Source organism: Antennarius striatus, chromosome 16 (genome assembly GCF_040054535.1).
Source record: "Antennarius striatus isolate MH-2024 chromosome 16, ASM4005453v1, whole genome shotgun sequence".
NCBI lineage: Eukaryota > Metazoa > Chordata > Actinopteri > Lophiiformes > Antennariidae > Antennarius > Antennarius striatus.
In genome coordinates this window covers 14,369,280-14,390,238 of record NC_090791.1, presented here as the reverse complement: position 1 = coordinate 14,390,238, position 20,959 = coordinate 14,369,280, and the positions used below count along the sequence as shown (strand labels likewise).

Sequence of the window (20,959 nt, the reverse complement as noted above, 5' to 3'; positions counted from 1 at the left end):
TCATTGCTGATGATCTTACTGATATGAATCTGGCAAGAGTCTATGAATTCTTCTTTGTAATGCTACAACACTTCAGACACCTTCTGAATATAGAGGAGCGGCAAAATACTATGTCCTGCAGCCGGCTTGAGGAGAATGTGTCACAACAAGCAGGATTAGGACCCAAATGCAGGACACTGGTAGAGGAGTTTTCATCCATGGTTTAATCAAGAACAGAAACACGACACAAAAAAAAACATCAAAATGTCCAACAGGTCAGATGATCTAGAGGCAAATGGCCAGAGTCAGAAATCAGGCAGGTTAACATGACAGAGACATAATCAGAGGTACAAAATGATCTGGCACAGAACCAGAAGAGAACCCAGTATAAAAAGCCTCAGCCTTATCAGCCTGATCAAGTACAAGTGTTGAGATAAACATCCTCATCTTCACTTTTCTACTTTACATCCTTATGCGCGTGTGTGCGCGCACACACACCCACACACACCCACACACACACACACACACACAATGGAAAACGTACTTTGGTTCATTTTGAGATAGCTTTCCTCTGTGTTCACGCTGAATAACCAGACTATCTTTATTTTTTTACACCAGTCAGGAGAATAAAGGGTGCGTAAAACGTTGCTTGGACTCATCCAATGGGCGTCTGAAAGATCAAATTTCAGAAACTCTCTCAGCCAATGAGGACGTGAGGATATTAAACTTTAGACATTACGGGATAAAATCCAAGAGAAAGAGCGAATGACTGCCTCATTTGTAGTCAAAGCCGTATTATTTCCCTGGCGGCTGGATTCCCACTATCTTTAGAACGAATTTGACGCACACGGAGTGAAAGTTAACAAATGTCTGCGCTGATCTCCTCCTCACTGCTGCGGGTTTGTGCGCACAGCCTCAGATCTGTAGACGCACTTAAATGCGGCAAGACGTGGAAATTATGCAGTTGGCTCTTGTGTTCTCGGTAAGTTTATCCTCTTTGTGCCATTGTTTATGGCGTTATGGATTTGTTGTTTAATAAATCATGGTTTATTTCAGCACATTAAATTATCACTTGCCTGAATGTTCATTTTGGCTTCATGGGTTTTTTTTTTTTAATACTTTCGACATCACAGTTTTAGATTGCAAGTGCTATTAAAATAGTTTCCAAGAACAAGGTTTGATGTGATTGTCCATGCAGAAACAATGTGTTCTAAGAAGAATGGTTTCATGAATGAGGTGAATTCAACTCGACACAGTCAGTTTCAGGTAAATGTCAAGTGTGTTTGCAAATAAAAGTGTGTGTTTCGTGTGTGTGTGTGTGTGTGTGTGTGTGTGTGTGTGTGTGTGTGTGTGTGTGTGTGTGTGTGTGTGTGCGTGTGTGTGTGTGAGCGTGACTATAAACAGGGTTTTAGAAATAGGCAAGGGGATTCAGAGCCACTCCCCATTTCATCTGGAGAGAGAACAAGTTTTTTTCTGAGTGGACAGGAGGATAATTCTGTAGTAAAGAAGATCAGGGTCAAGCTCGTGAAAACCAATATTTTAACGTATTTTGTCAAATGTTTTAAATGTTAATGTCAGGAGAGTCACACTACAGATGCAATAGAAATGTAATGATTTCCAAACATGGGAGCAAAGGTTTGAATTTGCATACACCTTCTTTATTTCCTCATCAAGTTTGAGTTTGCATAATTTTGGATTTACAGAAATGTCCTCCAAACTACATGTACCAGGTCAAACCTTCGTTTTTGTTCAGTGCTGAACAGCAGAGGGACATGTGGGAACTCTTTTTTTTTTAGCTGATGTCTGGGGGGGGGGGGGGCACAGAACAGCAAATATACTCAAACATATTTTTCTGCATCTTTTTGATTGAAGGATATTCTCAAGGTTTTGCATACAGTAGATAGATAGATAGATACTTTATTAATCCCGGAGGCCTAACAAAGTCCACAAAGTGGTGGCATAGGCCAAAGTAATGCCATCCATAGTAGTCCTATTAGTAGATAAAGAGATTGTAATTTAGGGTCCTGCATTAAAACACCATATGTATAATTACAGTTCATCTGTTCGTATCTCTGGTTTTATCTAGCTTCTAATAAAGTTAGTTGAAGGGAACATGTGTAGAATGGATTTATGTCCAAACACAGAATCCTAACAATCTACATGATGAACCTTATATTGATTTAAGATTTTTTTTTATTGAAATACATGAAGTTACATCGATCAGATAAATAACATTTAGACCATCTTGATTCAGTTTCTGCAAAGTCAATGACATTTTGTAATCTTTGTAGCTGTTTAAAAAAAAAAAGTATGTACAAAAACGTTTCTTTGTTGTCTGTGTCAGGTCACTCCATGTGGACAGTCCTCCTCACATCCCCACTCTGACCAGCAGCTATGTCCATGGTACCTCCTCCATCTCTCTGCTCCCTCTGACTGTAGGACAGATGCTGGACTCTGCAGTCCAGCGCTGGCCTGACCGGGAAGCTGTAGTTTTTGTGCAGGATGGTGTCCGCAAAACCTTTGCACTGTTTCAGCAAGATGTGAGTCTCTGATCTTAAATGTCTTTCTGGAGCCGTTTTGCGTATGATTTTCATTGACTCCTTTCTTCAGAGTCATTGTGATATGAGTATTATATTTTAGTATTAAAGACTCTCATTAAAGACAGTTTGAGGTAGCTGGAAATTAAGAGGAACTTGTCAACCAATAAATGTATTTTAAATATTATCTCTTCAGGTTAATCGAATCCCAGATGTGATCTGGTGGTCAATACTGTTACATGCCAGAACCTATACTACCTATACCTATACTTTGTTAATGATATATTTTGTTACGTTCATCTGTGCAGGTTAATAAAGTGGCTGCTGGCCTGCTGGCTTTGGGCCTGAAACCAGGTGACCGACTGGGAGTCTGGGGCCCCAACATATATGAATGGATCCTTTTTCAGTATGCGACAGCCAAGGCTGGAATCATACTGGTCAGTCTAAGAGTTAATATCTTTTGAATTAGATGTACAGTGTATACTTGTCATTTTTATTGGCAGTCGTTGAGGTGGATGAGTGCATCAAGTGTCTTGTTGTCAACTATGAAACGTTTTTGGATCCCTGGGAAGCTTTTTCTGTTTTGCAATAGCTGTATGGTTACACTGTATGTTTACCAAGTTAATATTAATGGTTTTTGTATATTAATTTACAGTTAGAATCTATCGTAATTACCCATGCAGTTCACGCTTCACTGTAAAATGAGAAGAAGCCTGTTGGATGAGAAGTTAAATGTTTTTAACACGTAAACAAGTCGCGGTGCCTCAGACTTTACCTTCAACAAATTCTGTTATCTGTATCCAGTGTAGGGTACTGTGCACCAACATGTTTTCTGTCAACTGTCTTTGTAATTGTAGGTATCACTGAACCCAGCCTATCAGTTGAAAGAATTGGAATTTACAATAAAGAAGGTAAGATGACTTCTCTTGCAAGGTAGATAGCTACCTTTATAACCATATAATAATTTATCAAAAGGCGTTTAAATCAATCGATTGGGCTTGTAAAAGTTCATTGAAGATGTTTTTTGGTGTTGGAACACCAACCACTACCAGAACTGAAGAAGTCACTTGGATAAGAGGTGAAACATCTTCAAGGAACTCCTACAAGTCCAGTGGATTGATTAAAATGAACTGTTTTATCACATCCAGGTCCAGTGTAAAGCTGTGGTCTGTCCTACCCGCTTTAAAACACAAGACTACTGTGAGATGTTGAGACAGCTCTGCCCTGAAATTGACAAGACGCCAGTGGGAGTGGTCAAAAGCTCCAGGTTTGACAGAGTCAATGTCCGATGTTCATTAATGGGTTTTCCTGCTGTTTTCATGAAAGCAAGAACTCATCCATGATCCCAGAAACCTATACATTCCTTTGAATGTAAATTTTCTTTTCTTGGTCTGCCAGATTGCCAGACTTGCGTATGGTGATTGTGACAGATAGCAGACAGCCAGGGATGCTCAGCTTAGAAGATGTGATGCAAGCAGGGGAGAGTCGGCACCACAGAGAACTAATGGATCTACAGACCAAGCTGTCCTGTGATGATCCCATCAACATTCAGTTCACATCAGTCAGTACCCTTCAGTTCTGCACTGTGGCTCTCATATATCACGTACACTGATATGATCTCATGACTGACATTCATTGATCTCCCCATGATTCATATAAAGTAAATCAGTTTTTTTGTTCTCAGGGAACAACAGGGAGTCCAAAAGGAGCCACTCTTTCCCATCACAATGTTGTGAATAATGCCAACTTTGTAGGTCTACGAATGGGTTATGGGTGGAGAGTAAGTCCAAATTTGTTTTATGTTTTGCAAAAAACTTATTTTTTTTAAAATGCTAACAATCTGATTGTATTTGCACCAGCCTCAGGTGAGAATATGCATGATGGTACCCTTGTACCACTGCTTTGGCTCTGTTCTTGGAGGAATGAATATGGCAGTTCATGGTGTCACATTGGTCTTTCCTTCTGCTGGATACAACAGTCACTCCAACCTAGAGGCCATTCAGAATGAAAAGTAGGACATTTCTTATTGTACAAATGACTTTGATACATACAACATTTTTTACTTTCATTAATCGTCTTTTTTTATTCAAGGTGTAATGTTGTCTACGGCACTCCAACAATGTTCACCGACATTCTTAACCAAGGTCTACACAAGTATGATTTATCATCGATTGAAGCCGGTAAGGTATTTAAAGATTGCAATATGAATTAAGTTTGAAGCATTGGAGTCATCCTTATTCTGTTGCTATTTTTTAGGTGTCATGGCGGGATCCCCGTGTCCTCCTGAGATCCTGAGAAAACTGATAACAGACATGAACATGAAAGAAATTACAGTGAGTGATTACATGTCCTTCAAAATACTCTGTAAAATATTCAGATGTCGTCATCATTCAATTTTTTGTACATTATGTTTTGATAGATAGCTTATGGAGCCACTGAGAATAGTCCACTTTCATTTCTCGGGTTCCCAAAAGACAACGAGGATCTGAAACTACACACTGTTGGATGTATCATGAACCACACTGAGGTATGTCAATTTTTTTTTGCAAAAGCATTCATCTAAATATAACAGCAATGGAATGACTTACTACTCTAAGTCTTTACTACAGGCTAAAGTGGTGGACACTACTACTGGGGAGACTGTCCCTCTGGGGGCAACCGGAGAGCTCATGGTCAGAGGCTACTGTGTGATGCATGGATACTGGGATGATCCAGAGAAGACCAGTGAAGTTATCTCTAAAGCTGGCTGGTACAGCACTGGGTGTGTATGATGTATACCAAATGTTTGAAGTGAAAAATGTTCAAATCCAAAGCTGTTTAACTCAATCTTCTGGACGTTAAGAAATTTCTTGAAGACGTTTCGTCTCTCATCCAAAACACTTATTAACCCTGTGGGGTGTGGTCTGTGCTATTCACATTCCAACGACTGTCGTTGAAACCCGTCTGGCTCCTCAACGATTGTTGATGGATGTGTCAAAGGGGGGTTGTTGAAATGCGAGTTTCAATTTTGTATGATAATGAGGGTCATTAGTATATAAAGTTCTTGGGAGTTCCTTTCAAAACTCCCAAAAAGGTTGTCTCAGCAGATTGACCCAGGTGATGTGTCTCATGCTAATGACCCTCATTTGCATACAAAGTTGAAACTCGCATTTCAACGACCTCCCCTTAGACACCCCCATCAACAATCGTTGAGGAGCCAGACGGGTTTAAACGATGGTCATTGGAATGGGAAAAGCACTGACCACACCCCACAGGGTTAATAAGCTGGGACATGATCAGCCACCTTCAGAACTGAAGAAGCCCCTTGGATGAGAGATGAAACGTCTTCAAGAACTTTCTTAACGTCCAGTGGATCGACTTAAACAGCTCTGGATAACCATGACCTGGATAACTGAGAACCTACACAAACAAAAATGTTCAAAGAACTGATGCTCAAGTGTGAAATCATGTTAACATGTGGGATTTCCTTCTATACAGCGACACGGCCAGTCTGAACAGTCTGGGGTACTGTAGTATCAGAGGACGCTTGAAAGACATGATCATCCGAGGAGGGGAGAACATTTACCCAGCTGAGTTAGAGGAATTTCTCTTCACACATTCCAAAGTACAGGAAGTGCAGGTAAGACTCAAAACCACCAGGGGGCAGCAGGATGAGAAACACAAGCTGTGTTTCAATGAAATACAATGCAATTCAAAATTCAGTTAAACATAATTCAGCAATGCCAAATCACTTAAATTGTGTCAAGGCACTTGACAAGAGGGGCAGGTCTGGATCGACTCTATTAAACAGAGAGTCATCAATTCCCGTGAGCAAGCGCTCAGCAACAGCAGTGAGGACAATTTGCCTTTTACAGGACAGAAACCTGAAGCAGATCAAAAGCTCAAGATGGTTGAAAGAGAGGGGGAGAAAAATCTGTTGATATTTTGGAGAGGGAAGAAGTAAGGGATGAGACACAAATGTGCAACTATGGTAAATAATCGCTAAGTGTAATAAAAAAAAATTGTGGTTAGAAGTACAGTATTTATAATAACTTACTCTGACAGACTTAAAATAACAATGGTGACAATAGTGACACTAAAAGTAGTAGCAATAAAATAATGGTAAAGACTATGATAATGCTGATGTGATGGGCGTTAACCATGATCCCACGAATCGGTCATTCCACCGTCCACCCAACCCTAACCTGTCCACCATCCAGGTCGATGTTTAAGCTTAACTGTGTTTACACATTCATATTTTAAGACAATAAAGTAACTTGACGTCCAGGACATACATTTGGAAGTTTTTTTTGTCATTCTCAGATTTATATTCACTGCTGTATTCAGTGGTGACCAAATATGAACACAACACAGTACGTTTTGTCTTTACAGCGGTACAGTGACACAGGAGTGGAGCAACATCTTTCCATTGCATCATTTTTTAAGTAGGCTGCTAGCATTTTGTTATCAATGGGTGTATTGACATTTTAACACAACGTCCCAGAGTTGGAACCAGGTGTAATTCCATTACGTCTCCTTTGAAACAAATTTGTCAGATTGAAATTTTTATTAAAAACATATTCTTCTCTTTCTGTTTCACAGGTGGTCGGGGTCAAAGATTCAAGGATGGGTGAGCAGGTGTGTGCCTGCATCAGGGTGAAGGCAGGGGAGGCCTGCAGTGCAGAGGAAATAAGATCATTCTGCAAAGGCAAGGTGAGAGCTGACAGCAGCTGAAGGCACACAAAGAACGATCCATGAGCTGTAGCACTAACTTCATTTTTTTCCCCTCAGATTTCTCACTTCAAGATCCCACATTATGTGGTGTTTGTCGACAGCTACCCTCTGACAGTCACTGGAAAGGTATGTTCAACTTATATATCTATATACATACTGTATATATCTGTCAAGACAACTTCCAATTATTCCTGCTGATTAACACATATTGAGACTGAATTTAATGTTACTTTCTGTTTATGCAGATCAAGAAGAATGAATTAAAGGAGAGAATGGAGAAGGAATTAGGACTTTAACTTTTTTCCAACCCTGGTGGACTGAACACTCATGGAATATAGTGGGAAGCAAAGGTTTCTACAGCAAGAACTGCACTGTGACATCAGCATGTAACTGATCAACTACTGAAGTATCATTACTTACTGTTTCAGTTTTAATTTGTATCCTCAGCCATGAACAAAATGAGGAGTTATAGAAATGTGTTTTGTCGATCAATCATGACACATTGATCATAAATTGAAAACTGTTCTTTTTTTTCTGAGCTTCCTTCAAATGACAATCAAGTACTGAACTCTGGCATTTTGGTATCAAAAGGACTTTTTTTTCCCCCATTCACATCCATTGTTTTATGTTGGATATTAAACATTCTGTCAACTAATGCCTGTTATTCAGGAAACCTCTTTCTTCCATGGTTACAAGTTTAATCTAGGGTCATGTGTTTTATGTGTCAATTACTCAAACATGTCTTCACTGCAATGCACCGGTGGCAGGGGATACGGATTATTTCATGCTTGTTTTTAGCCACAAGTAAAATCATTGGAAAAAGTAGATTAGGTAGACTTTGTGCTGCATTATAACAGATTATAGTATTAAACCACAACTGCATCTACTTATTCATCTCTTTATTTACTTAAACAATTCTGACAAACAATATGACATTAATGTCTTGTTAGAGTATATACAAATGCATTTGGCAGAACTGCCATCCTTACAGGCTTTATGCATTCACTGTAGAACACACTTGAGTAACAAATGTACGAGGGCTGCCCGAACAACAACTCATTGTCAAATAACAATGAACACTGAAGACTGGTGACGCAATATTCTATGAAATGTGAAAAGATGCAAAAATGGATTCAGGCCAGTTTGCAATGTGAAATTAACACTTGTCCAAGTCCAGTCTGCTAAAAAGAAAAAAGGAATCGTCAAATTCACGTGAACTTGTCAAAATAATTGTACAGTAATGGCAAAATCCCGCATGACACAAAGGCCACAGTGGAAAAATAAACTCGTGTTTAGAAGTCGATTTTCCTTTTGCGTTCCAAAGCCAAATTTACCCATCCATCGTAAACTGCCTTCACAGTGAGGTCAATGAGCTTGTCACAAGATTTAAAAAAAAAAAAAAATCTATACATTATACATAAAAAGGCAAACCTGTTCCCTCAAAATGTCAGTGAATGTGTAACAAAGGAAAAACTCACTGCAGAAAAACCTGTGATGAGCAGTTGATGTGCAGGTTCAACCAAGGGGACAGAACCAGCTGATGTATCCAACATGGAGACTAATTCCATATGAATTACAGAACATCATAATACTGACCAGAAAAACAAAACAAAACAAAAACTACATGGCTTTGAACGATCAACATTCTCTTCAGTCATGAATATGGGGTCCAAATGAACCTCTCCAGCCCCAAATTACAAATGCAAACATGCAAGAAGTAAGCAAATAAGATACATTGCACTTTAAAGGATATAGGGAGATAAATTAGTTTCTATGAACATATCCCTTTTTAAATATAATACATTCTAAACTGAAAATAGTTTACATGTGCAATTTAGTTGAAAACGCAGGCGAAGATTAGATGCTGTGGTCATTTGGGAACCTTTTGTCAGTGCTAGTAAATTTTCAGGTGAACAGAGGAACGAACATAACTAATGTCCCTTCAGAGCTCAGAGTAATGCGTTTCCACCAACATTCGTACGAACACACATGGCACATGCAAGTGTGTGGCAGGAATGCATGCACACGTGACTGCACACCTACTCACACGTGCATTTACAGTTGTCGAAAAGCAAAGCCTCCTGTTTCTCTCATCACAGTCAAAATGCACAATCCCAACAGGCAAAACACACACATCGCTAGTCATTTCCAAGCACTCTGTCTCATTCACAAACACACACACACACACACACACACACACACAGTACATAATGTAATGGTTTTTCAAGTGTTCTCTCTGTTTTTTGTGACGGGTGGATAGCAGTTTCAGTAGAGGTTTATGTGGTCTGGCCAAGTCTCACACACTCAGAGGCAGCATGCCTGGTGGAGACACTGCTCTGGTCGCTGCCATGGACGTCAAGGAGCTGGGGTCCAATCCATTAACAGCCCTGCATTTTCCACATGGACATGCACAGCATTAGCAATCATAAAACCACTAAGTGATGGGGTGAATAAAACGTTGCTTGCTTAAAGGACTCACGTTTTATCAAAGTAAGTGGTGTGTAAAGAGTGTGAGAACTTGGTAGCACTGCTGTTGATGATCGTGCTGTTGTCTTTGGAATAATTTTTCCTTGCTGCTTGATCTTTGGCGAAGTTTCTACAGGCGGCGAGTTTGGACTCCAAAGCCTAGACATAGAACATGAAAACACAATCTGTGTTTAGAGTCATCATAAAGCGTTGGAGTTATGCAGCCTTCTTTAAGTTTATAACACTCTGAGTTGACTTTATCACCTCTAAGACACAAAGAAAAGCCCTCCACACAAATAGAGCCAATACCAATCTGTGTTACATTAAAGGGGGTGATACCTACCCCAACTTTCCTCAGGAGGTCACCAACAATGTTAAGTGCGGAGATTCTAGCAGAGGGAGTAAGTGAGGAGTTGGCACAGCCGTTGGTCAATGCTGCACAAGAACACACGTCAGTGTTAGTACACAAAACAACGACGTTCCAATTTTGCATGTACAATGAAAAAAATCAAACCTGACCTTTCGGGCTGATGAAGGGATGTTCCATGCTCTTTCCTACGGGTGTGGCTGGGAGGGATAAAGAGGCCTGCACTGCAGAATCGATCTTGTCGATGTCTAAGGTGGGGGAGCTGGGTGCCGACATCCTGTCTGTAGATCGTTCCCGTACTGCCAGCTCCTGTCTCAGGTCTACGGGATCAAACAGAGTCACACACATTCACTAACCGTCACACAGGTGACCTGTTACCTGAGAAGGGGCTGAATGAATTTGGAAATGGTCTTTACCTCGTGCTTCATCCTTCAGCCGCTGAACAGATACTAGAAGGGATTCCTTTTCATCAAGCTCGCTTTCCAGGAAGGCGTTTCTCTCGATGGCCTGGTTTAAACGGCCTTCAAAGTCCTCAAGAGACACTATTGTTGCCCTGCATATACAGAAAGGGTTGTGTGATACAGCTGTAAACCTTTTTTGTGAAAGAATAGGTGCAATCCCTTAAAATCCAATAAGGCTAGACTTCATTATTCTTTGGCATAAAGAGCTTGGACGGTAATTTCACATCTCATTTTCCATCAACAGTAGAAAAAGTATCATAGCTGTCGTTCATAGTTTAAACTAACCCTAACCCTAAGAAGCACATCATTAACAGACATTCTTTTCTAAGGTTGTAGTTTACATTAAAAACCGCCTGTTTGCAACTAGACAAACCACTGTTTATGTTCCCATCATGTGGAAGTCAACCAAGTCACTTTCTCACGCCTGGTGCTTCCTTAGCTAGCAAGTAACAAAAAACAAAAGTCCGTCAGCTAGAAATGAAAAACCTATATTCAACTAGACTCAGGATAACAAAAAAACAAAACAAAAAAAAAGGTTTCTGACTGGTAGATCTACCACCGTCTCAACGTGTGTGAATCAACAGCAAAAAGGACAGCTAAAAAATAACAGGGTGGGGCTTGAAAAATCATCAGACACCATGGAATAATATAAAAATATGAATTACTGACTTTTTATAAACCCGTGCTCGGTCAATTTTATACTGTAATATTTTATTAGTCTGACACGAATCCGTCACCTTTTGGCTCTCTCCAGGTCGTCGTTGGCCTGCTCCAGCTCTCGGACATATTTGTGGAGCTGCTCCTTGATGCTTCTTGTCTGGCCCAGGTCATCCTCCAGCATAGAGATCTGTTTATAACTCTGAGCGTACTGCTGCTCCAGCTTTTCCTAATAAACAAACACAACACATTGTAAAGACAAAACAGCTAAATTAATTTTTCCTTTTGCCTTGTGATATTTTACAGAAGGTCGTGACAGTGCTGCATGTCTGTAGGGTGGCCCCTGAGGTACAAACGCAGGAAAAGCTTGATTTGTGATTTCCCATGGAGAAATCACAGCTGTTGCAAGCAGCTTCACAAGTTTGGACATGTGAAGAATGAAAACACTTGTCTTTTTTCTTTGCAGTGGCAACGGTCATTTCTTTTAATCACCAAACAAACACTAACGGCTGTCAGATCTGACTTGTCATTGCCGTGTTCTATTTTCTTCCTCTTTATCCTGACATCCACTTAAGCAGTGCTAGAGTGTTTCTTAAGAGCAAACCTAAATCAGACCCAACATATAAATAACTCTCTGGACCTTGACCAGAGGATCCAATAAGAGATCAGATAGCCTGCTTAAGCAACCGCAAATTAGTTGATTAGGTGTCGTCTACCTCAAACCATTAAAGAAAGTCTAAACCAAAAATCAGCTACACTCACCTTGAGGTTGGACATTTCGTTCTTCAGTCTCTCGTTTTCTCTTTGGAGGTCTTGGAGGCGGTGTTCGGCCTGGCCGAGCTGTGCCTCCAACTCTGCTTCCAGCTCCCGGCTCCCTTCCTGGAACTCCTGCAACTCCTCTTGGGCATCTTGGCAACTTGGTGGTAAACGCACAGATGTAGAAGGGAGAGACACACACAATAACTATCAATTGGGCGTTATGCACCATTCAGATTCACAGAGCTGAGGCTGAGTGACGTTGAGCATAAGCTCTAGAAAATGGACTGGCTTTGTCCGACAACATGAGCCAGGCTCAGGGATGTTCCAGTAGCTTGATCTCCAATAGCCAGAAATAACCCTCTATAAAAAGACAGTCAGATTTTACCCTTGATTTGACCTGATTGAGCAACTCTGACTGTCGAGGTAAGCACTAAACACACACAGCTCTGAACAGACAGCTGAACTGTGACAGTGGGACGTTCAGTGGTGGCTGAGAAAAACAGGCCTGCAGTCCTCTGCCCTCAGTTACGAGATAGGTCAAAGGTCAGATGTGGGGAAACAAGAGGGCAGAGGAAACAGGATCAGGACACTGGCTGAAAAACAGGATGCTAGAAGGGCTGATATCATTGAAAGGGGTCTTAAAATACACAATAACTCAAGATTCAGTTCAAGTAAACGTTTAAAAGTATAACAGGAAGGAAAAACATATTTGGTGCTGGTGATAACATCACTTATGTGAGCTAAATAGACTGCGAGCTTTTCCCATGTCAACGGTATTCAAACCCATGACGCCACCTTGGTTAACACTGTTCTGAGATCAGCTGACTCGTACGAGGATAATGGCCTCACAGTGAGTCAGTTGTTGTGCCGGGTCGTTCCACGCATACCAACACCACAGTGATTGCTTCATCAGCACACTGGATCATGTAACTTCCCTGTTTAACCCTCTCTCCCATTTTCTATGCTTTAACATGGTCAACAGTGATCTGCATAAATTATTCAACTATGAAAGTAAAGGTAAATAAGCACAAACAAAATGTCAGGTCCAAAAATATTATGTCCAGGAGATTGTTTTTGTGTACTGTAACGTGATCCTGAGAAATTATGCCTTCAGAAACATGTGACACAAGCCACGTTAATGATTGGCTTTATTTTTTCCCTCCCATTTCTCCTAACTATGTACCCATTGCAAGTATTTTCCCAGAAAACCGTGGTGAGATTAACCTTGTCTGTGCAGTTTTTTTCGTACGACGAGGGCAGAAGTCCACGAATGGAAAAGACAGAGTTGAACAGTTTACACAACACTGCCAGCACCGCAACCCTGGTTTCTATTTAAGAAGTAAAGACGTACTCATTTCCTCCAGAGCAAGCCGCAGTCGCTTCTGGGCACTGATTTCATAAAGCCTGTCCATTTATTACCTTCTATGGTTAAATACAGCGTTTCTTTTTTTGTAAAACTTAAACTTATGAAAAAGAAGGCAAAATAAAAAAAATTATTGTGTCACAACTAAGAACAGCACAAGTCACTAATCACAGCAGTGCATTTTACCTACATTGTTAAAAAGGATATACACTGGGCACTTGTCACATAAGAGGTAAATGTAATTGCCTACCTTTTTTTATACTTGAGGGCCTGGGACTTCCAGTAATTAACTTCTTCATCCTTCGAAGAAAATTTAGGAATCATCTCTTTGTCCATGTCAGAGCACCCTGAGGATTGAAGAGATGCTAGTGAGACTCACACTTTGTATCCTCAGGCATGTAGAGTCAAGCAAAATGCATTCCCTTTCTTATCTCAGAGCACAACCTCTGGGCAAATCAAGATTTAAAATTTCCCCTCATTCCTCAGCGAAAAAATAAGAGGCCTGATCTCTGTCCTGTCATCATGTCGTCTGACGTTACCCACGAACCCAGAGCTTCTTTTTTTTTTTTCTGTTCCCTGCAGGGGCAGATGACACTTTTACACTGCACCATTATGTATGAATGTGATGAAGTAACAGTCTCAGTGTGAGAAGGGCCACTGAATGCAGCACTTTGAATGAGAATCAAACTTCCTTCTGGTATGTACTTTTAGGGGTTGCCACAGTGTGTCATCCATTTTCCATTCTAGATGAACGCTCATATTTGTTTGGCAAAGTCTTTTTATGCTGGATGCCCTTCCTGCAGCAACCCTCTGCCTTTATCCAGGCTTGTGACCCTCCTACAGTTGACATTGGCTTGTGCTCCCATAGGGCTGCAGATGGTGGAGATTGAACCCAGGGGGACAACAGATATGCTGACTGAAAAATCTCATTACATTTATAACCTTACAGCTCAACTATTGTGCTGTCAACTATTTAAGCAAGCCATGCTAATTCAGCGACGCCACGTACATCAAAGCTACGTGTTTGTAGCCTGGTTCAGAAGACTCGACTGACTTCAGGTCTCGAACAGCTTTTCTTGGGAGCCATTCTCTGATCTACATATTTGACAAGAAATCATTTGATCCATCTGGAAAGAGCCATCGTGTTTACATGTTCTGCGTGGGGGAGAACATTTGCTGTATTTGCTGCCCCCATACCTCCATACACTGTAGCTCCGGTGATATTCACAAAACATCAGATGACCAGTGGATGGAAAGAGAAAACCAGCTGGTTTTAAGGCAAAGAAAATAAGAATGAAAGGTTTTAAGCAGTTACTTGTCTGGTTTAAGGCATTTGGTTTCACAGTTGAAAAATGTCGTATTTTGACGTAGCAAAAATCTACTTTACTGTGGTCATTATTATGATCATATTTTGACCAGACTAGTCTGGCTTAGGCTTGGGCGAGCACGATGTGTTATTTTCTCTTGCGAGAAGGTGGTCTGAAGTCAGAGGGCTGTCTGCTCTTCTCTTTAAACATTCTTCTGAGATGGCGTCATCGACGATTTACTCCCCACAGGCTCCTCACGCGTCAGTACACCACTTTGGAAATCATGAAGGAAACTTGTGACCAAAATACAGGAAGGGTGGGGAGTAAGAAATGTGTTCAAGCTGCTTCTGACATAATATTAAGCTGTATCATATGTCAAGGGAGGGAGTTTGTGAAGGAAACAACCCATAGTGTTTGTTCTGATTTCGAGGTAACCAAGTTATTTCTAGGTATTCTAGTAATAGCAGATCTTTACTATCTAGTACTCTATGGCCTCAATTTGGGTGATTGTTTCAAACATATGAGCAACAGGAAGCAGCTTCAACGTGATTCAGACAACCGGCCTCATCAGGACAGAAACCCCTTAGACAGATGACTCATTTTTAGCCCGCCGACTGATGACAGGATACTTCGATCACAATGGATGAACTACACATAACATACATCCCCCTCCCCAAAACATCGCTCCTGTCACTGAGACAAACGACTGTTCATGTAATATTTAATTTCAGCTTAGCTTTAAGTCTGCAGTGAAAACATCTGGACAGAAAAGGCTTGTGGCTAACAAAAGTGTTGATGGTGACTCTCCACTGAAAACAGTTTCACTTCCCACATTCTCGTCCACACATCCTCTTTCGTTAGGGATGGCAATCTGCTTACTAAGAGTTCACCTGAAGGCTGTGTTGTTGTCATATTTTCACGGTGGGGCCCCTGAGCCAGTTGCTACAATTTTTCAGATTCCTGCTGGTGTCACTGGTTTTGCTGTGATGTGAATAATAATCAGCACCTACAGGGTGTGCTGGTGGTCAGAGGGTGGCCCCCTGCATTTATACAGCCGAAAATTCAACCAAATAAAATATAAAATAATTGCATTGATTGTTAAAATGAAGAGAAAAAAAAGAAAAATTATACTTTCGAATAAAAAAAAAAATACAGATGAGATTAATCATTAAAAAAACAACAATTAACATTAACACGAACAAGTAGGTTCACTGAAGTCAGCGAATAAACGCGACGTGAAGCTGTCTGATACTGCGCGCTGTGAGACACTGAAACGGTAGATTAATATCTTACAATTTTTTAATCAAAATAACAATACCGACGGTCAAAATTCAAAGGTATTTCAAGCAAACCTCAAAACGAACACCTCTCGACATTCACACCGGACTAGAGCTGTCATCACACAGACGCCGTAGCTGGACGAATATGCTAACATTAAACACACAAAAACGAAGCGTTTCAGGATGAACTAGCCTACCTGCTCATGTCCAGTCGGTGTTCCAACAGGTCTCTGCTCAGTAGGTCTTCCTCCAGCCGGTGTGAAGTCCAAAGTACACACCTCTCTCCAGCTCCGGCCTGGATGACGGTGAACCGAGTCTTGTTTTAGGAAATTGCCAACGCGTCTCCCGGAACTAACGTAACCCTGACATGGGCGTGCGTGGTGACGTATCTGGTATGACGTCATTACGGGCCCGATCAGCTTTAAAAATAGACGCACAGATTTATTTTTTTTAAAATTAGTCACCACAAGGGTTTTCCAACAGTGTCCGCAAGGGGGCATGTAATTGCCAGAGAATTACACTGTTGGTGTGTGTGTATCACACACACACACACACACACACACACACACACACACACACACACACACACACACACACACACACACACACACACAAATGGAATGATATATATCATCCCATTAAATGTGTGTGTGTATATATATATATATATATATATATATATATATATATATATATATATATATATATATATATATATATATATATATATATATATGAGAATGTATAGATGAATGTACGGTCACGGCCAGAAGCAAGTAGTTTGTGACAAATACAGAGAGTGAGAGGAGATTTTCTCATTTATGCTGCAAATTCTTCCAATAAATAAAATATAAATAAATAATTCAAATGGTTTCACAAACATGTTTTATTGTGAATACCCAGAATATGAATGTATTGCAACTTTTCCTTTCAAAGCTGTTGAAGAAAAACAGTCCGTGGGATCATGTTTTACCTCCCCTGTGGAAGAGTGGATGTATCGGTAACTTGTGCATCCGAGGGCTAAACCTTGACTTTGTGTCTGTAGAAGAACGTCTACGGTTCTGAGCTATTGACAGGGGGAGGAAAGTGCATTCTTGGGACACCCACCTAGTGGTCTCTACATCCATTCTATGGAACATGGCTTTCAGTGTCAGTAGAGATCACATTAAAGAATGCTGCAACTTAAGCTGGTGCACCAGCTTGGAGTTGCCTGATTGCATGGGTCCAATCCAGATCAGTCAAATATGTAATGTGATCCTTACAGCAGACACCAGCAAACCCCTGTAGCAGACCCAGGGTCAGAGTAAGCTCCAAACAAGACTAAATAAACAGGATTTCCAGTTGTATAAGATTTATTGCTAAGAAAAATTGTTAACACGAAGATATAATTCGTCAAACACAAATTTCTTTGGTATTGGGGCTTTAGTATTTAGACTGGGGCTCAAGACCTGTGTCAGGAAAAAAAAATTGGAGTGTGAAATGACAGTGGGAGGTAACTTGAACGTTACTGAATTTTATTTACTGGCAACATAATTTATCTTGGATCTAACAAAAACACGCTGAATATACTTGTTGTTATACTCTTGTTGTCAACCAACTCTTTATTCTGAGCTTATTGCATCAAATCAAAAAAATTCATTACCATTTAAACATTTGTCAAATTGAAATTCCAAATGTTATAATGGTAGCATTCATCCAAACTATTGAACCCTTTTAAGTCAACACTCTGCTATAAAATCATACAATGAATGTAGAGTGAACATCATTTAAAGAAAATATTAACTTATTTTTCAATCTTGGCATTAAATATGAAAATTTGTCTTTCTTATCAGTGCTAATTCTGGAGCATTCATAATGGAGCTTTACATGTAGAAGCTAAGCAGGAGAAACACAGCATTAAAGATAGATTTATGAGTTTATCGGGTGCCTTTTTTTAATTTTTTTATTTCAGCACAAGCAGAAATGATGTCAGGTTCATCTGCACACACTGACCAGTCTGACCCACTGGTTTCCTTGGAATTCAAACTCGTCCAGTTGTAACAGAGACTCCAGAGGCAGAACACAACATCTAAATTATTGGTTGTGAAAGTATGGAATTTGTTTATTACTTCAGGAGGTATGCAGAAAATTTCCAACCACAAGTGTAGGGTAGCTATTATTGGAAGTTTGACACAATCAGTAGCAAATAAGTGCAAACCACAGAAAAGAGTTCATTAAAGTAAAAAAGATGTAATGCAAAACTATAACCTTGAGAACCCTCCTTATACTTTGTGTTGATTTTTTTGTTGAAATCAAACATGAGGCAAAAATTTTCAGCCACTTTTTGGGCAAAAAAAAAAAGTGTTTTATTTACTCTTTAAAACCACTATTTTTTGCACCATGATGACGTCACGATTGCTCGTGAATCCGCGTGGCGCCTTACGAGGTGCACGAAATGTGAACCGACTTGGCCACTTGCAGTGCCAGTGATGACTCCTTGTAAGGAACCAATCGATCAGGTCACAGCAACCTCAGGTGGCAAACCCTGTTTTTCGAGCCTCCACCCACAGTCAAAATAAGAGTGTCGTGCGCTGAGATGACAAGAACTCTGGGAGGAATCCACAGTCTGTTTAGCAAGGTATCTACGTTTTCCTCAATAATTGTTTTTGACCTGATTGGGTATTTTTCTTTTTTATGGCATTTCCCAATGAAGATGACGGACCAGAGTGTCCAGTGTGCTACGAGTATCTGTCTGGCGCAGAGAGGACTCTGAGCTGCGGACATGTGTTCTGCCATGACTGTCTCGTAAAAACGCTGATCAGCATCAACAACAGTGGGAATATCAGAGAGACTCTCGTTTGCCCCATCTGCCGACATCTGACGTTCATAAAGAGGCAACGGGAGGCGCTGCAGTCGGGAAAGGATCTAAATGAAGGGCAGATCCTGGAGGTACCTCTTTCTCCGCAGCCGGGAGAGCGCAAGGACGCGCGGCGCACCGGCGGTGACATTTTACCCATGGGGATCGGTAGGATTTCTCACTGCGTTAGAGGGATCTGGCAACGAGTCCGCCGTCAGAAGTTGGTCAGCCCCGGTAATAATGAGTCACAAATCTTTGTCATAAGCGCTGAAGGGCGGCCAATGGCTGAAGGCGATGTTCTCAACGTGGTTACGACTGTGATTCAACCTCAACGCAGGAGAAGGCGCAGGATTTGTACAACTTCAAGATGCTTGGTCGTTTTGCTGGTGGCATTCACTCTTCTAGCAATGGTGGCTGCAATCCTACCCTGGCTTTTGTTGGTGTAGCTGCCTGGATTACAATGTGCCAATGATGAACTAATATGAATGGAATATAAAGAATCCAGTCACAAGTCATATGCTGTAGAGCTGTGTTCTGAAGTTATACATGGAGAACAGTTGCTCAAATGAACTTGTTTGTTTTCCTGATAAAAAGAAATGTGTCTGAAAATTAAAAAGTGCAATGTAGACATGACGTTAAGTAGCATTTTAGTTTGTGTGGTTCAAAGATGTGGTCAGGCATTGCCGTTTGTCGTGATTTATTGGAATGGTCAGGAAGTTTGCAGGCAGGTCCTTTGTGTGCATTACCAAGCAACAGTATAGAGTAAAGAAATGAATGGGGAAGCCTTAACAACAAATTCTTTGTTTTGCACTCCCCTCTGTCATGTTCCACCTGTTTTTTGAGAAGCAAACATGCAAGAATTTGTTTTTTCAAAACTTCCAAAAGGCATCCAAAATGCACTTGAGTAATATTCTGAGATTGAAATTTTAGTTGAGGGGGAAAAAAAGCAGAAGAAATGCTTTTAAAAACATTGACCATAACTTAATCCCATTGCTACAGCTCAGTTCTTGTTCATTATCACCTTGTTGACGTTTAGTGTTTCCAAGCAGTTCTGTGCGCATGGGCAAAACAAGTAAACTGTAAAGCAACATCTAGATAACTCAAGAATTTTTTAAACTGATGTAATAATGAGCTTGTTCATGCAAGGAGCAGTGTGTGATAATAAGAACCCTGTTTGTTAACCCTTTCTGTTTTAAACTTCTATGTGCTGATGATGGGGAAAATGTGTAAATAGAGAGGGTTTGACGCTTTAGTAAAATCTTACACAACACGAAACTGTTTCAGTTTGTAATGTGCACAAAGCCGGTGTAACCAGAGCCACCCTTTTAAACTTTCATTAAAGAAAAGAATAATTAATTCATCCGTGTTGTTCTGATGGAAGCAGACGAGCAGGTGGGGTGAGTTGCGTCTGGGTGGCTGCTGTAAGGTGATACGTGACTGTAGCATTTTAATGGCCTTGACTCTCTGCGATACAGATTGACAGGCAGCAGAAACACACATTGTGCAACCTGGGGTGGAGATTGAAAACAAGAGAAAAACTAGTTCTCAGACAGAGGGTTGTCAGTGTTATCACCATGCAGGTAAACATGAAGACTCAAGTGGCGAGAACTCAGTCATCCAACCCGGCCTGTCCTGCAGGTTCTTTACATGACTAGGCTTTGTTTCTTCTGCTTTGGTTGGTTTGTTAGAGTGTGCATGATAATGAATTGTTTCTTTTGATGACTAAGAGATTTTACATGAAATGCATTTTGATGGTTTGCATTTTAGCCCAAAAGTTGCAAATGCACAAAACGTGTGAGTTCTGAATGGGATAACACATACAGTTTATCTATTTTAAATATTTTGACACAACCAAAGGTGGAACAATCTCTCCAGACCATCTGTCTCTACATTTTCTCATGCTTCTGTAAAATATTTATCACAACCTGCAGGAAGGCTTTGCTAAAGTTTTGAAATGTAAAAGTTCTTTATTACAAGTACAGGAGGATTATCAGCAACATGTGTGGTTTGGCATCAAAGTAAAAAAAAAATATTTAAAATAATGTAGTAGTTCCTCAAAACTGTTCTTTAATAAATCCTCAATTTTAAGCATTTTTCATTCTTTTTCATATTTAAAATTAATTAAAGAGGTCAAGGTTTTAATTATTCCATATCAACTGCCAAAATTAAACACAAAAATGAAACTCACTGAAAACAGTTAAGGTTATTAAAAATGTAGAGTTTAATATATATAT

At 40.3% G+C, this 20,959-nt stretch overlaps 3 protein-coding genes across 4 annotated transcripts; 2 read left to right on the top strand and 1 right to left on the bottom strand.

Annotated features, from left to right (window-relative positions):
• The first annotated feature begins 341 nt into the window (after positions 1 to 341).
• LOC137609269 (medium-chain acyl-CoA ligase ACSF2, mitochondrial-like) lies at positions 342 to 8,115 on the top strand. 2 transcript variants are annotated; one of them, XM_068336195.1, is made up of 17 exons: positions 907 to 961; positions 1,178 to 1,245; positions 2,324 to 2,519; positions 2,825 to 2,953; positions 3,374 to 3,427; positions 3,665 to 3,783; positions 3,915 to 4,077; positions 4,201 to 4,296; positions 4,376 to 4,527; positions 4,608 to 4,696; positions 4,773 to 4,849; positions 4,936 to 5,043; positions 5,126 to 5,277; positions 5,994 to 6,135; positions 7,098 to 7,208; positions 7,287 to 7,355; positions 7,475 to 8,115. In XM_068336195.1, exons 3-17 carry the CDS (start codon positions 2,424 to 2,426, stop codon positions 7,523 to 7,525), a joined length of 1,608 nt encoding a protein of 535 aa, XP_068192296.1. In that variant the 5' UTR covers positions 907 to 961; positions 1,178 to 1,245; positions 2,324 to 2,423; the 3' UTR covers positions 7,526 to 8,115. The 2 variants fall into 2 exon arrangements, with proteins under 2 accessions (XP_068192295.1, XP_068192296.1); XM_068336194.1 differs by lacking the exon at positions 1,178 to 1,245 and having other exon boundaries at positions 342 to 961.
• Positions 8,112 to 16,223, bottom strand: ndel1b (nudE neurodevelopment protein 1-like 1b). The gene is made up of 9 exons (XM_068336197.1): positions 16,087 to 16,223; positions 13,553 to 13,649; positions 11,943 to 12,096; positions 11,261 to 11,409; positions 10,479 to 10,615; positions 10,215 to 10,382; positions 10,039 to 10,130; positions 9,709 to 9,854; positions 8,112 to 9,616 (listed from the first exon to the last, which is right to left on the bottom strand). The coding sequence occupies exons 2-9, from the start codon at positions 13,636 to 13,638 to the stop codon at positions 9,526 to 9,528; spliced, it is 1,023 nt and encodes a 340-aa protein (XP_068192298.1). The 5' UTR covers positions 13,639 to 13,649; positions 16,087 to 16,223; the 3' UTR covers positions 8,112 to 9,525.
• A 2,226-nt stretch (positions 16,224 to 18,449) lies between these two features.
• Positions 18,450 to 20,732, top strand: LOC137609996 (RING finger protein 222). The gene has a single exon (XM_068337384.1). It carries the CDS (start codon positions 18,563 to 18,565, stop codon positions 19,169 to 19,171), a length of 609 nt encoding a protein of 202 aa, XP_068193485.1. The 5' UTR covers positions 18,450 to 18,562; the 3' UTR covers positions 19,172 to 20,732.
• Positions 20,733 to 20,959: the final 227 nt, after the last annotated feature.